Source organism: Phyllobates terribilis, unplaced genomic scaffold, assembly GCF_046119375.1.
Source record: "Phyllobates terribilis strain yellow unplaced genomic scaffold, ASM4611937v1 Scaffold_5__5_contigs__length_657084704, whole genome shotgun sequence".
Lineage (NCBI taxonomy): Eukaryota > Metazoa > Chordata > Amphibia > Anura > Dendrobatidae > Phyllobates > Phyllobates terribilis.
The window spans coordinates 462176199-462193747 of record NW_027362765.1 but is presented as its reverse complement, the minus strand read 5'-3'; the positions used below and the strand labels follow the sequence as shown (position 1 = coordinate 462193747).

The window sequence follows — 17549 nt, the reverse complement described above, 5'->3', positions numbered from 1 at the left end:
TAAGTATGGTTTAATTTAGAACAATAAAGAATTGTGTCTTTATTTCAATTAAAGGACTTTATTCTGGGTGTTTGTGTTTTTTTTAACTTTTACTATGGGGTTAGTAATGGGGGTGTCTTATAGACGCCTCTCCATTACTAACCTGGGCTTGATGTCAGCTGGCATTATAAGCTGACATCAACCCCAACCCTATTACCCCCTGCCACCGCACCAGGGCAGCGTGGAAGAGCGAGGCTAAGTGCCAGAATTGGCGCATCCTATGGATGCGCCATTTCTGGGGCGGCTGACGGCTGGTGTTTCTAGCCTGGGAGGGGGCCAATATTCATGGCACCCTTCCTGGGCTATTAATATCAGCCCCCAGCTGTCTGCCTAGCCTTTGCTAGCTATTAAATTAGGGGGGACCCCACGTCATTTTTTTGGGGGGGTCCCCCATTTTAATAGCTAGTAAAGGCTATGTATTCAGCTGGGGGCTGATATTAGTAGCCTGGGAAGCTCCGTGGGTATTACCCCCTTCCCAGGCTTCAAACATCTGCCCCAGCTGTCTGCTTAACCTCCGCTAGAGACTAAAATTAAGGGGAACCCCACGCCAATTTTTTTTTAAATAAATCCTTTATTTTAACACTAGATGACAAGTACAGTAACCAACACTATCACTGTACTTCATATATATGTGACTGACATGTTTCTATCTATCTAATCTATGTGTGAAGTTCTATTCTGTCTGTTATAAATTGTCGGGTACAGATGCTGAATTGCCGGCCGGCTTTTTTAAAGAGACGGTGCATGAAAACACTATTATTTGTTTTAATAAATCCTTTACACTAAATGACAAGTACAGTAAGCAACACTGTCACTGTACTTCATATATATGTGACTGACATGTTTCTATCTATCTAATCTATGTGTGATGCTCTATTCTTTCTATTCTAAATTGTCGGGTGCCGGCTTATGCCGCTGCTGAATTGCCGGCTTTTCATATATTGTCACAGAAGCGATGCGAACTTCCCTGCTCCGGACACAGCGCAGCGCTTCTGTGACAAGTGAAAGCTGTCGGCACAGAAGCCCTGTGCTGTGCCCGGAGCTGGGAATACGCAGCGATGTGTCAGTTTCAGCACAGAAGCGCTGACTGTCTGGACCTACCACCGCCGTATTTTAACTCCCTCCACCTTATATTAACTCCGACATGGCAGGGATACGGCCACGGCAGCTTATTAACACCCCCAGAGTATCCCCGCATGTCAATTTCTGAAAGTTCAAAAGCATTACCGGCGTATAAGACGACCCCAGACTAGACAGAAGATTTTTCAGTCTTCAAAAGTCGTCTTATACGCCGGAATATACGGTAAATGGCATCCTGCAAAGAGATGTGCTGTCATATGTATTGTGTCTGTATGCCTCCATTTAAGTTCTGCACGTTTCCATCATGGCGTCTGGCGTGTTTCTGGTCCATGAACCGCACACCATGTGACGTCCGGCGGATATCCGGTTCGTGGAGCGCTGCAGCAGTGGTGACACGCATACGTCACTTTCGCCACATGCGTAACCCCCGGAGCGGTCGTCCCATGGTAACAGATCGCTGTTGTAGCAACGGTCCCAACCCAGGAAAGCAGTATCATAGTTCTGCTAGTGCCAACTCCGGAGGACTACGAGTCACGCCCTGGTAAGCATATCATTCACTTAGGAACAAGAACAGGAGGTGATTCTTAATTGACAGATGAACCAAATCATCTTAGTCAGACCCACTGAGTAGTTTTCAGGGTTGCTTCAATGGCATATATCAATTATACAGGATCACTGAGAGGGCTACCTGAAAGAAAAAAGCGCACAGAGAGATATCAGTGATTGGACGAAAAATCTGACTGATCCATTATAAAGGGGGTTCTCAAAGGACTGAAGTACTTAAAAGCAGTGACACGACAGAGGCTCATGATATACAAGAGGGTGGAGATAGCCAAGGAGGCAATGTGGGTGGACTATACTGTCCCTATTTTTTTACAAAACTATACTCCTATGTACCTTATCTAACGTGGAGGTTGGTACCCTAAGGACCTGCGCAGATGGTGCCCCTACTCAACGGTGACTTACCCTAGTATGGCTGCCGAGGGGTTAACCACTACACTATAGGAAAGGTGCAAAATAAAGTTGTTCATTGAGACCTGTGGGGTATAGAGTCTTTAACCAAAAGATTCATTGTGATTCTTTCCTTAATTTCATTTGGTCCCAGTTCTCACCTCTCCTGGGGGGGTTTACTTTATCTATACCCATAAATGTCATCTTCTTTGTGTCCCCTTGATGGAAATAATTACGGTGGATAGCCACCGGTGTGTCCCTTTTGTTATCGTATTTAATAGATGTTCGCCCACTCTTTCACGAAGGTCCCTTCTCATTTTTCCAATGTATTCCATGCCACATCCGCATGTGGCTTTATAGATTAGACCTGTTGAATGACAATTTATGAAGTGTCTAATGGAGTAGGTGCTGCCTGTGTTATTGCTTTTAAAATCTTTTCCAGGCTTGATTGCTTTATATATTTTGCACCCTCCACACCTATAACAGTCTTTTGTTTGTGTGTCTAATCAAGATGGAGTTATATTGGGTTGAATGTGGCTGTGGACCAGCCTATCCTGCAGCGATCTACCCTTTCTATATGTGATTTGTGGATAGGGACTAAATCACATCTCTTATATCTGTATCCATGAGCAGAATAGGCCAGTGTTGCTTTAGAATGTCTCCGACCTCTCTGACTCTATTTGAGAATTTTGTTATGAATCGTGAGACATTCTCTTTTTCTGCTTTTTTGATTGGAGTAAGTAATTATCTCCTATCCTTGGCCACAGAATCCATAAAGGCTTCCCTGAAGATGTTATTTGGGTAGCCCCTCTACAGGAATCGTTGTTGAAAATCATCTACGTGTTTTTAAAATTTTTTTGGTTTTGTGCAATTCCTACGGACTCTCAAATACTGTCCCTTTGGAATGAATAAATTGTTGCTAAGCAAGAAAAAATTTCAGTTTCACGTGTATTGATTTTTCTTTCAGGAATGCAGGGGGAAAGGATTTGCTTCATCTATTTAGGGCACCAGAATACCTTGTTCCTGCCTGATATTGAATACAACTATTAGTGATTTAAAGTCATTTTCACATATGCATCATTTGAGAATGATTAGGCACTATACCATTATACCACTGAACTGCGTTATCTTTTATCAACCTTACAATATGCTGTGTCTTCACATCACAAAATCCAGGAGACTACATACATTTACATTATGTGTCGTTAATGCAGATATTAGAAATCCACATACTTTGTATATGTCAAAATGGGAATATTGGTTATTTGCAAACATTTCCATCTGCTATGTTGTGGTGTGCAGCTTTCTATGGTAATGTGCATTTACAAGGCTGGATCCAAAATAAATTGTGGTTAAAATAATTGCATATAATTAGGACCTACGAAAACAATAAATACATGATGAATAAACCCAATAAATCTGTCAAGTATACAGTATTTGCCTTGATTTTATTTCTCACTTTAGAAATTGGTATTGGAACATTTCATATATTGGCATTTCTCCACAATATTATGCCATTTTCCCACAAACTATGACAAACAGTCCATGCAAACTTCATATGCATAGTTAAAGTAGGAATGCCTAGTGCACAGGTCAATGTTTGCCATTCTTATACAAGAAAGGAGGGAGTATTATTCAGAAGGAGAATTACATTCAATCCAACATGTCTTTTATTGAACCTTTTTCAGAAGTTGGTATCTACATCTTCTTTCTAGTGACTGGCATATCAGGAAATCTTTTCATCCTGACAGTTCACTTTCTAGACTGGTCAAAAACTAGTGATTTTAACCCATCCATGATTATAATCAACAGCATTTCCCTCATTAATATCTTCTTTCAAGGAGCAATTACATATGATAGGATCACGTTCTTTTTGTTTGTGAAGTTCTACATACAAGACTGGGTGGTGAAGCCTTTGGTGGTCATACTGTCATCATTGGCGTTCTCAAGTCTTTGGAGTTCCACCTGTTTGTGTTTTTACTATTGCATTAAGATTGCCAATTTTAATGGATCTTTCTTCTACAAGGTCAAAGCCAAGGCTCCTGTTATTGTGCCATGGCTACTCATTATTTCTATTGCTGCATCTTGGTCAGTTGGAGTATCAGCCTACTTGGATCTATATATGGACATTAAGCCTGTGATTGTTCTTACAGCTGGAAATGTAACTTTAATATACTCTTACAATCTTAGAAGCAGATGCAAATGTATATTTCATATTTACATGCTGTTTGCTGCCATCGCTTTTGCTATAATATTTCTCACTGCTGGAGCCATTGTCACCTCTTTGTGTAAGCACATGATACGGATGAAGAAAAGTAATGAAGGTTCTGGAAATTCAAGAATTCATTCTCATTTATCAGCGACTAAAACAGTCACTTCTCTTCTTCTATTGTATTTGATATTCTATGGGTTTCTGAGTTCATTATTTAATGAAGTGGAGAATGCTGGCAACTTTATATTTCTCATTTCCTATGTTGTGGTTTCGGGTTTTCCAACATTTAACTCAATTATTTTGATAATGGGAAACCGGAAGTTGTCAAACAGAGTGAAGAAGCTTTTATGTATGAGACCTCATGCTGCTAATATTGAAGTCACTGTAACCACAAACTAGAAGGTTTTTGTTATGTATATCTTGGTTAGCCTACCTAATTATTGTCTCAATCTTTTATTATAAATACTGCAATTTATTTATGTTTTGTATTGTAAAAGTTTTGTTTCTGTAAAAAATAAATGTTTCTTTTGCCTGTAGTGAAATTTGCTTATGTATTATTCTATCTGATAATTTGTCAATAGATGGACAGTGTAAGTAAATTGTGCCTCCCGTGTGCTCTTTTTATAGGCAGACTCAGGTAGGTATAAACAGGAAGCATCCATACAGGTAAATGTGTGCTAACTTAATAGCTTGTAATTTAAAATTCATTGATTTTCATGCTACTCAATGGTTCTAACCTGTGGTTCTCCAGCTGTTGTAAAATTACACCTGTAGTCAGAGCCAATTCTAGCTTTCCTGATGCCTGAGGCTAAAATTTAAATTATGCCCCTCTCCGTAGTTCAATTTAAACCTCAGTGAATAAACGCAATTCGGTCATTTTTGGGGGATTTTGCTTTATTGCATAGCAAAAATGGAACACGATTCTCCATAACAGTGGGATTCCAGCGAAACCAAACTTTCATGGATTTTTTTTGTAAAGAAAAAAAAAATGTTGGTTTTTAATCCTAGTTTTTGAGTCCTAGTTTTTTTGCGTGGTGAGCTGAAAGCAATTTGGGATAAATAACAATATTTGATCACATTTTATAGCCTAGAGGTTATTTAATTTTACATTTTGATAATATTGATTGAACTTTTGTTGTGGTGATACCAAACATTTTTTAAATTTCTTTGTTTTTAACAAGGTAGAAGGGGGAAGGAGTAAGTCAAACGTTTTTTATATTGTTAAAAAATTATATATTTTTTAACCTTATTTTTGTGTCCCATATGTATAGAACTTGAACGTTTTATATTGTATACTGCAAAACTAAAGTATTGCAGTATATGGGTCAAATCATTCTCTGCTATGAAGTTATACAGAATACAGCACAAGAGCCACCAAGAGTACATGAATACAACATCAGAGCAACCATCAGTGCAGGAGTGCAGCACCGAAGTCATCTTCAGTACTGTGGCTGAGCTTCACAGAAGATCCAAAATGGCAGCCACAAGGGCTTTCAAATACAAAGTTATAATGCTCCTAACATAAATACAGATATAATAATGCTTAACTTATCCAAAGTAGAATACTTTATTAACATAGTCATATAGCAAGTTATCAGATAAGTTATGGATTGGTACATGCGTAAAGGATCAGAGTCATCATCAGTTCAGGAATACAGAACCAGAACCAACATCAGTAAAGAAATACAGAACCAGAACCACCATCAGCACATACAGCACCAAAACAGCCATGAGTGCATGAATACATCACCAGAACAATCATCAATACATTAATACATCACCAGAACCATTATTAGTACATCAATACAGCTACAGCGATCAATTGCAATGTCAGATCAACCCCTGCCATATACACTTGCATAGCAGTAAGCAATAACTCCCATTATGTCCTTCAAGGGAATTTGTCACCCCCTGGGATGTATATAACCTATTAATATGGGCATACAGGTAATAGAAATGTAAATATATTCATACCTGTATGCCTCATATTAATGGTTTTGATGTTTTAAAATCTTATATTATACCTTTATTGTAATGATTGCTCCAGGCCACGGGCCTGTAAGGAATCCCGACCTTCTCTCTTCGTTGTCATACTACCCCCCTTCCATGCACGTCACAGTGTGCATGACCAATCATAGGTGTGAGGTCACTGTAAGGGCTCATAGTCATCTGCAAGAAAAATGGACGAGTGCAATTCGATAAAAAATTGGATTGCACTCGGACCAATGTTAATCAATGAGTGACATCTCATCTGCAATTTTTTTTCTTAGCTGAAATCGGGCTGAGAAAAAAATCGCAGCATGCTGCGATTTGCCATGTATCTCAGACGAGACTCGCCAATGCAAGTCAATGGGTACGTGAAAAAAATCGCACGACACTCGGACCATGTGAGTGCCATTCGATTTTCACGCACCCGTCTCTTTAAAAGCCGGCAATTCATCAGCCGCATATAGTTGCAATACAGCAGTACCCGACAATTTAGAATAGAAAGAATAGAGCAACACAAATAGAATAGATAGAAAGATGTCAGTCACATACATAATTAGTAGTGATGAGCGAGCGTGCTCGCCACTGCTCGGTAATCGACCGAGCATCCCACTGCTCGAGATGCTCGGCGCTCGCCGAGTATTTCCGCGGTTGCTCGGCGGGAGCTCGGGTCTCCTTCCTGCATGTTTGGCACTCTTTACAGAGCCAAAGAACATGCAGGGATTGCCTGACAATCACTGTAATGCCGTAGCCATGTTGGTTGTGGCATTACAATGATTGGCTGGCCGCATAGCGTCATCGGGTCTATATCAGACCTGGGCCGCCATGCTCGTCACAATCACTCCGGAATCAGACAGTGTAGAGAGAGGTGCTTCTGCGTCAGGGACAGATTTGATTGTGTATTAGGTAGTGTAGGGAGAAAAACCGTACATTACACATATCCATCTTAACAAACAATCCTTTTGAAGACTAACTAATCCATCTGCAGAGATATCAGGCAGGCAGTGTATATAGACAGGCAGGGTATATAGCAGACTGCAGTACATATAGCACAAGAGGCTCCATTCCAATTCTGCCTTCTGCTGCTGTTATATATTTCTGGACAAAGGCCCAGGTCTCAGGGGCCAGGAATACTTTTCTTTGGATCTTAATCCTCATTATTTGCTTAAAAAGCAATCCAGAGAACACCATTTTTTTCTGCGCCATTTGCTTGTTGGCACTGCAGAATACAGCCAGGTCCTTTCCATATTACAGCACTAGAAATCCAGCTATTTAAAACTGCTTTCTCCGTCAAACGGATCACATATACGTTGTCAGAAAATACTGCCATTTCTGCCTACATTAAAAATCTCCTTTAGTGTGTCAGTGAAGTAATTCACCGCAGTTTGCTGTTCAAACTACTTACCTACAGGACAGCTATTTGAAATTCTGTTTTCTCCGCCACACGGATCACATATAAGTTCGCTCCAAATCAGTCATTTGTAGTGAGCATGGAAGATACTGTCCTCCATTTAAAATGGGCAAGGCACGTGGCAAGGGACGGGGAACTGGAAGTGATGGTAATAGTGCATGCAGAGGCCGAGGACAAGGCCATGAGCAAGCTGAAATTGTGCCACAACAAACACCCACATCTTCTCACCTGACCTTCCTGTCCCAATTTCTAGGGGACCGCAGCACACCACTATTGAACCCAGAGCAATGTCAAAAGGTTGTTGGTTGGATAGCGGATAATGCTTCCAGTCACTTAGCACCACCACCCTGTCTTCCACACAGTCAAGTCTCAGTAGCCGTGAGTCTGGACCGCATATTCCTCACCCTGATCATCCTTCCTCCCACCATGCCGAGTACCCAGAGACAACTGATCCCACACTTGGACACTCTGAAGAGCTGTTCACGTTTCCATTTATAGATTCGGGCCTCTCGCCCGGTCCACTTGAAGCGGGGCAAGAGGAGATTGCATGTAGCAATGCCCAAATATTTGAGCAGCCACGGTCACCGAAGGCGATGGTGGGAAAGTGTCACAAGAGGTGGACGATGATGAGACACAATTGCCAGAAAGTCAGGTGGAGGACCAGGGTGCGGAAGTGGAAGACGAGGTGGTGGATGATATAGAAACTAACCCAACCTGGCAGGAGTACTTGCAGAGTGAGGACAGCAGCACACAGGGGGAGGGAGGCAGAGCACCATAACAGGCAGGAAGAAGCAATGTGGTGGCCGCTGAAAGAAGGCAGGCAACTGTTCCCCGTAACATCAACATGAAGGAAGTTGCCAGTACAACTGATAGGTCTTCCAGAGTCTGGTTGTTTTTTAAAGACTCTGCCTATAACCCCAAAAAGGCCATTTGCACCACCTGCCAGGCCAGCATCAGCAGGGGTGGCAAAACGACCAGCCTGACCATCACCAGCATGATCAGGCACATGGCAGCAAAGCACCCGACTTTGTGGGCTGAACCCCAGTGTCCAGGAACATTGTCTGCAGGTGGCAGCTGTTGTGCATGCAAGCCATTCCCCTGTCCATGGTTCATGCGAAGATGCCTCCTGCCCTGCACCTGTCGTTGCACACTCTCAAGTAGCAGCATCAGGAAGCACGTCCATGTACATGTCCCAGAGCAGCGTTCAGTTGTCCATACCCCATTCCTTGTAACGCAAGCGCAAATATGCAGCCAACGCCCCACAGGCCACACTACTAAATTCTCACATTTCACGACTGCTTGCGCTCGAAATGTTGCCTTTTAGGCTGGTGGAGACGGAAGCATTCCGCAACCTAATTGCGGCGGCCATCCCTCGGTACTTGGTCTCCAGCCGACACTATTTCTCCCGATGTGCCGTCCCTGCATTACACAAGCACGTGTCCCAAAACATTAGCCATGCCCTCAACAACGCAGTTACCGGGAAAGTCCACCTAACCACGGACACGTGGACAAGTGCTTGTGGGCAGGGACGGTACATCTCTCTGACAGCACACTGGGTTAACATAGTGGAAGCCGGGACACAGTCGGACCTTGGGACGGAACACGTCCTCCCGACGCCAAGGATGGCGAGCCCTAGGTCAATCAGGGTTGACCCCACGGTCTACAGCTCCTGCACCTCATCCTCCTCAGCCTCCCCCTCCTCTTCAGCCTCCATCTCCGAAATGACCACATCAGTCACAAGCTGAAAGCACTGCAGCACTGCCTCGGCCAACCGGCAACAGGCTGTGCTGAAGCTAATATGCTTAAGTGACAAACCGCACAATGCTGAAGAGTTGTGGACAGCTCTGAAAGAGCAGGCAGATCTGTGGCTCACACCACTGAACCTACAGCCAGACATGGTCATGTGTGACAATGGCCGGACCCTGGTGGCGGCTCTGAGGCGAGGCGAGCTCACACACGTACCATGCCTGGCCCATGTGCTTAACCTCGTGGTTCAGCGGTTTCTCAAATCCTAGCCGGAGCTGCCGAATCTGCTTGTTAAAGTACGCCGCCTGTGTGCCCATTTTAGAAAGTCCCCTACAGCTTCCGCACCCCTTGCCGTGTTTCAGCAGCATTTGCAGCTTCCGGCTCACAGACTTGTGTGTGATGTCCCCACGCATTGGAACTCAACACTGCAGATGTTTGGAAGGATTTGTGAGCAGAAGAGGGCAGTTGTTGAGTACCAGCATCAACAAGGCCGTCGGTATTCATATCAGATCCACACATAAGACCTCAGGAGTGGACATGGATGTCAGACATATGTACCATCATCCAAAACTTTGAGGACTCCATCAAGATGGTGAGCGGTGATGACGCCATAATTAGCTTCACCATCCCACTTCTCTGTCTTCTGAAACGCTCTCTGCTCACAATCAAAGAGGATGCATTGCAGGCGGAGCATGATGAGATGGAGCAAGGAACCATACAGGGTGATTACACACAGCCAAGCCTCATCTCATCCCAACGTGGATTGGGTGACAATGAGGAAGAGGAGGAGGAGGAAGGACAGGAGCTAGTTTCATGCACTATAGACGGTACTACCTGCACAGCTGTCATACCGTCTGTTCAGCGTGGGTGGCCAGAGGACAGAGAGGAGGAGGAGAGCATGGTCAGTCATCCTCTTGGTGAGGACATGGAAGTCTTGCCTGTTAGTAGTCTGGCACGCATGGCTGAGTTTATGTTACGCTGCCTTTCCCATGATCCTCGCGTTCTCAAAATTTTGGGTGACAGTCATTACTGGTTGGTGACACGCTACAAGGAGAACTTTATATCTCTTATTCCTGCGACGGACAGGTCTACAAAAATGGGGCGTTACCAGAAGGCCATTATTGTGGAACTATTAAAAAAATTCCCATCTGAAAACGCTGGCGGCAGAGGCCACACTTCATTGGACAACCAAGGAGTACAGGCGACAGAGACACAACTTCAATCCAGCAGAGGCAGGGGAACACTGTAAAAGTTCTGGGAGAGTTTTCTCAGACCCTCCCATCGCGCAGGCCCTGAGGAGTGCAAAGTTTTGGAAGATGCTTAGGGAGTACCTTGCCGACTGTACCAACATCCTCCATGATTCCTCTGTGCCTTATAATTATTGGGTATCCAAGCTGGATACGTGGAATGAACTGGCTCTCTATGCCTTGGAGGTCCTGGCCTGCCCTGCCGCTAGCGTTTTATCAGAGCGGGTTTTTAGTGCCGCTGGTGGAATTATAACTGATAAGTGCATCCGCCTGTCAACTGAAAATGCTGACAGGCTGACTCTTATAAAAATGAACAAGGGCTGGATTGGGCCAGACTTCTCAACACCACCAAATGATAGCAGCGTAACATAAACTCAAATCCAGTGTCTTTTCTTGGGAGGTATATTCCCATGCACCTTTTCACACCCACACATGAGTATACGCTTCCTGATTTTGGCTATTTGCTCTTGTCCTCCTCCTTCTCCTTATCCTCCACCACCATATCACCAGGGTGACCGTGGTCCATAATGCAACACCCACATAATTTTTTTAAAGGGTGTTTATTAGTGTTGAGCGAGCATGCTCGACACTGCTCGGTACTCGCCCGAGCATCACGCTACTCGGGGTGCTCGGCGAGCACCGAGCATTTCCGGGTTACTCGGGCGGGACCTCGGGTCTCTGCCCTGCGTGTTTGGCGCTCTTTACAGAGCCAATGAACATGCAGAGATTGCCAGCCAGTCACTGTAATACGGCAGCCATGTTGTTTGTGGGCATTACAGTGATTGGCTAGCCGCACAGCGTCACCTCGAGTATTTAACCCCTTTACCCCCGAGGGTGGTTTGCACGTTAATGACCAGGCCAATTTTTACAATTCTGACCACTGTCACTTTGTGAGGTAATTACTATGGAACTCTTCAACGGATCCCCCTGATTCTGAGAGTGTTTTTTCGGGACATATTGTACTTCATGATTGTGGTAAAATTTCTTCGATATCACTTGCGTTTATTTGTGAAAAAAATGGAAATTTGGCGAAAATTTTGAAAATTTAGCAATTTTCAAAATTTGAATTTTTATGCCGTTAAATCAGAGAGATATGTCACACAAAAGAGTTAATAAATAACATTTCCCACATGTCTACTTTACATCAGCACAATTTTGGAACCAACATTTTTTTTGTTAGGGAGCTATGAGGGTTAAAAGTTGACCAGCGATTTCTCATTTTTCCAACAAAATTTACAAAACCATTTTTTTAGGGACCACATCACATTTGAAGTCACTTTGAGAGGTCTTTATGACAGAAAATACTCAAAAGTGACACCATTCTAAAAAATACACCCCTCAAGGTGCTCAAAACCACATTCAAGAACTTTATTAACCCTTCAGGTGCTTCACAGGAATTTTTGGAATGTGGAAGAAAAAAATGAACATTTAACTTTTTTTCACAAAAATGTTACTTTAGACCCAATTTTTTTTATTTTTGCAGGGGTAACAAGAAAAAATGGACCCCAAAATTTGTTGTGAAATTTCCCCTGGGCACGCAGATACCCCATATGTGGGGAAAAACCACTGTTTGTGCGCACGGCAGGGCTCAGAAGGGAAGGAGCGCCATTTGACTTTTTGATTGTAAAATTTGCTTGAATAATTAGCGGACGCCATGTTGCGTTTAGAGAGCCCCTGATGTGCCTAAACATTGGAGCTCCCCCACAAGTGACCCCATTTTGGAAACTAGACCACCCAAGGCACCTATCTAGATGCATAGTGAGCACTTGGAACCCCCAGGTGCTTCACAAATTGGTTTGTAAAAATGAAAAGTGGAAAAAAAAACACTTTTTCATTTTTACGAATCAATTTGTGATGCACTTGGGGGTTCCAAGTGCTCACTATGCATCTAGATAGGTGCCTTGGATGGTCTAGTTTCCAAAATGGGGTCATTTGTGGGGGAGCTCCAATGTTTAGGCACACAGGGGCTCTCCAAACGCAACATCATTTCTCATTTAAAGATTTTTCTGTATTTTCATGACTTTGACAATTGTACATTCACACTGAAGGATTCAAAACATATTTTCAGTTGTTTCACACTTTTTTGTTAAGTATATAATTTCACATGTGTTAATTCATAGTTTTGATGCCTTCAGTGTGAATGTACAATTTTCAAAGTCATGAAAATTCAGAAAAATCTTTAAATGAGAAGGTGTGTCCAAACTTTTGGTCTCTACTGTAAAAGTCTGGTATACACCAGTAAATTATAACTGTGGTTTTGCTGTTCCACGGTAAAAAATCTCTATTATCCTGCTTTTGGCATTTTTTGCCGTAAAAAATAAATAGTGTCTCCTGATTGTTCAGACTCAAATATATCTGTTGAAAATAGTCTGGTGTAGGCCCGAGAAATACAAGTGTGGTTTTGCAGTTCCACGGGTCAAATCTCTGTATTATCCTGCTTTTCGCAATTTTTGGCCGTAAAAAATAAATAATAGTGTCTCCTGATTGTTCAGACACAAATATATCTGTTGAAAATAATCTGGTGTAGGCCCGAGAAATACAAGTGTGGTTTTTCAGTTCCACGGTTCAAACCTCTTTTGGGCCATTTGTATCTAAAAAAAACAGTTTGAGTGTGTCGCTCACTGTTCAGCCGCAAATTTATATATTTAAAAAAGTCTGGTATACATACACCAGTAAATTATAACTGTGGTTTTGCTGTTTCACGGTAAGAAATCTCTATTATTCAGCATTTGGTATTTTTTCCGTAAAGAAAAACAGTAATATTTTCTCCCTGATTGTTCAGATTGTTTAAAAGAGTCGGGTGTAGGCCAGAGAAATAGAACTGTGGTTTTCCTCTTCCATGGTTCTAATCTACTTTTTATTACCCTTTTTCCATTGATAGTGCGAGTGTAAGCTATTTTACTTACTTTACAATGGGCAAGACGCGTGGCAAGGGACGTGGAAGTGGACGTTCTGGTGATGGTGCGTGCAGAGGACGGGGCCGTGGCCTAGGTGAAAATGTGCCACAACCAACAGTCACATCTTCTCGCTCCCACTTCTTGACCGAATTACTAGGGAAGCACAGAACGACACCAGTATTGCGAACTGATCAGTGTGAACAGGTTATTAATTGGATAGCAGATAATACTTCCAGTTACCTGGGCACCACCACCTCTGGCCTGTCTTCCACACGGTCGACTCTTAGTAGCCGTGAATCTCGACCACATACTCCTCCTCACCCTGATGCTCCTTCCTCCCACCATGCCGAGTGTCGTCAGACAACAACTGATCCCACACTTGGACACTCTGAAGAGCTGTTCACTGGTCCATTTCCAGATTTGTGCCCCTCACCTGCTCCGCTTGAAGTGGTGGAAGAGGAGATCCCATGTAGCGATGCCCAAATATTTGAACAGCCACGGCCACAGGAAGTCGACGCTGGCAATTTGTCACAAGAGGTGGACGATGACGAGACACAATTGCCACGAAGTAAGGAGGAGGATCGTGGTGCGCAAGTGGAAGAGGAGGAGGTGGTGGATGATCTAGTAACAGACCCAACGTGGCAAGAGGACATGCAGAGTGAGGCCAGCAGCACAGAGGGGGAGGGAGACAGAGTACCCCAACAGGCAGGAAGAAGCAGTGTGGTGGCCGCAGATAGAAGACGGGCATCCGTTCCCCGTAACACCAACACGAGGGACGTTGCCAGTACAACCGATAGGTCTTCCAGAGTCTGGAATTTTTTAAAGACTCTGCTGATAACCCCAAAAGGGCCATTTGTACCACCTGCCATGCCAGCATCAGCAGGGGTGACAAAACTACCAGTCTGACCACCACCAGCATGATCAGGCACATGGCAGCAAAGCACCCGACTTTGTGGGGCGAACCCCAGGGTCCACGACCAGTGTCAGCGGGTGTCACCACTGCTTCTTCCACTGTTGTGCATGCAATAGAACCCCCTGTTGTGTGTGCAAGGCAATCCCCTATCCATACTGCATGCAAAGATGCCCCCTCCTCTCAGTCTTCACTTGTTATGGCAGTTTCTCAAGAAACAGCGTCAACGTCCACGTCCCACCGCAGCGTTTAATTGTCCATATCCCAGACCTTTGAACAAAAGCAGAAATTCGCAGCTAACGCCCAACAGGCCACAGTCCTAAATTCGCACATTTCACGACTGCTTGTATTGGAAATGCTGCCTTTTAGGCTGGTTGAGACAGAATCCTTCCGCAACCTTATGGCGGTGGCTGTCCCTCGGTACTTGGTCCCCAGCCAACACTATTTTGCTCAGTGTGCCATCCCCGCACTACACAAGCACGTGTCCCAAAAATCTGCCGTGCCCTCAACAACGCAGTTACTGGGAGAGTCCACCTGACAACGGACACGTGGACAAGTGCTTGTGGCCAGGGACGGTACATCTCCCTGACGGCACACTGGGTAAACAAAGTTGAAGCCGGGACCCAGTCGGACCTTGGGACGGAACACATCCTCCTCACACCAAGGATTGCGGGCCCTATGTCAGTCAGAGTTGCCCCCACAGTGTACAGCTCCTGCGCATCCTCCTCCTCCTCCTCCTCATGTTCAGCCTCCATCTCAGATATCACCACATCAGTTACAAGCTGAAAGCACTGCAGTACTGCCTCCGCCAAGCGGCAACAGGCTGTGCTGAAACTCCTAAGCTTAGGTGAGAAACCTCACACTGCTTGTGAGTAGTGTTGAGCCACCCCCGTAGTGTTCGAGTTCGGTTCGGTTCGTCGAACACCCGTGTGTTCGCCGAACTGTTCGTCGAACTGTTCGTCGAACACCTTCGAACACCGTTAAAACCAATGGCAGGCAAACAAAAACACATAGAAACACATAGAAAACACCTTCAAAGGTGTCCAAAAGCTGACAAACTGCTCAGAAGACACAACTAACACATGGAAAAGTGACAAGTACATATAGTCATGCGAAAAGAAAAGAGGTGGAGGAGTAAAAGGAGGGGGAGACACAGATATAGGCATGTCATGCCCTTCTAAAATCCAAAAAGTGAGAAGCCGAGACGGCCAGTCCGCTCCTGCCCGTGCCACCTCCGTGTCGCCGGGTTTGTGCCAGAGCCGCGGTGAACCCTGACGGCCAGCCCCCCTCTCCCAATACTGGTGCCTGTCCGCTGGTGGGTCGAGAGAGCCCCCCTGTGGTGGAGGCAGCTCTAAGCTTTTTAATTTAAATTGTCCCTCTAATTTGAATGAATACACTTTAAATCCATTTACAAGGATCTATTGGAGGGCAAGTCTCATGCCAGCAGCCGCGTAATTCCAGCTCCAGTAGCGTCCACTAAAGCTGCTGCAGTTAAAAAGCTTTTATAAGGATCGAGCTCGGCTGTCCACCGCAAGGCATCCTAGTGCCAGTCCCAGCCCCTATGCCTTGGGGTGCCTCCTGATGCTCTTCACTGAGTATCCCGTGGTCCCGAAGCATTTCCTTTGAAAAAATTAAGTGTCCAAACTACAGGTGGTGTAGCTTGCTTAACAGCCGGGATAATCCGCTGACTAGCAGACACTGCTGCTAGGCACAAAGTATTTCCTGGGCTAGATGCAGTTAAAAATTTGTAAGTAGATACTCTCATTGGATGCTGAGAAAGCATTCCATAGAGTCTCCTGGCACGCCATATATGATTCTCTTAAAAAGCTTGGGGTAGGGGTCTAGGGGACGCTTTTATAGCCAAAATCACGGCCCTGTATCACAATACGTCACCTAGGCTGAAGATAAATGGAACTGTAGCACCGAGGGCTCGGTTGCTACAGACGTATTGCACCTCACCCAGAGGTGTGATATCTCACTCTCAGATAAGGATGGAGTGTGGATCAGGACCCGACACCTGCATGCATTACACCACATTGCCGTGGGGCAGGGCGACCAATATGCCCCTGAGATGGGCACGACAGTCCCTGTCCCTGGCTGGAGTGGGGGGAGGGAACACTGAGGAAGGGGAACCCTGCAGTGCAGGAGCAGGGAGGAAGCAGTTCCTGGGTGCATTGAGAAGGGAGTATAAAAGGTGGGCACCATCTTAGTTCAGTGCAGAGAAGTCTGAGCAGAAGTGGCAGGGAGCAGGGGCTCTGCATGAGCTCTGCTCCGGAGGCGGGCCTAGTAACAGAGGCCCAGGCCTGCAAGAGGGAGAAGGAAGGAAGAGGAGCGGAGAAGGCTCCAGGAACGAGGAATGAAGGGATCCCAGGGGTGCGGACGGGCGAGTCGCCACCGCACGCCCGAATCCACCTGCGTGGAGGGGTCAGGCCAAAGGGGGAGACCGGTCCCCGAACTAGTGGAGGCAGGAAACGACCCTCAGCTAGAAACCGGAGGCTCTGACATTTTATGTGGCGCAGCCCCTTGCTCCACCCGCTAGGAAGGCACCACATAGGGTCAGGGAAACTGGCGCCAAGTTTACCAAGAGGAGGCCCGAGGCAGCCGGACAGAAGTGTTGGTAAGAAAGGCCAGACAAAGGACACACAAAGGGGGTCCTGTGAAGCGCTCCAAAGTTATCTGGGAGTTGTCTGAGCCCCTCACCTGGTGAGCACAGTACGACGTGGGCAGCCGTTACCTGCAGACGTGGTCTGGATAATAAGAACTGTGAGTAAAGGCCCTGAACTGCATCACTGACTCCGTGTCGTTACTGCTGCTGCCCTGCACCATCACCCCCATCCTCCGCATACACTGCCCTGAGGCTATACTCCTCCCGTGGGGAGTTATGCTACGCTCTGCTGCACCCACAACACCAGCCTTAGCGGTCTGCCCTGTAGCGGCGGTTCACTCTGACCGCAATCCACGGGTGGCGTAGTCGGACATTTAAACATCAAAACCACATAAATAGTTCCGCCACTGGTTTGACCGCCCTGAGCCACGGAACCGGATCGCCGCCACGAAGACTACAACCACC

General features: G+C 45.3%; 1 protein-coding gene across 1 annotated transcript; it reads left to right on the top strand.

Moving 5' to 3' along the window:
• Window positions 1-3733: 3733 nt before the first annotated feature.
• LOC141271640 (taste receptor type 2 member 2-like) lies at window positions 3734-4681 on the top strand. The gene has a single exon (XM_073681682.1). It carries the CDS (start codon window positions 3734-3736, stop codon window positions 4679-4681), a length of 948 nt encoding a protein of 315 aa, XP_073537783.1.
• Window positions 4682-17549: the final 12868 nt, after the last annotated feature.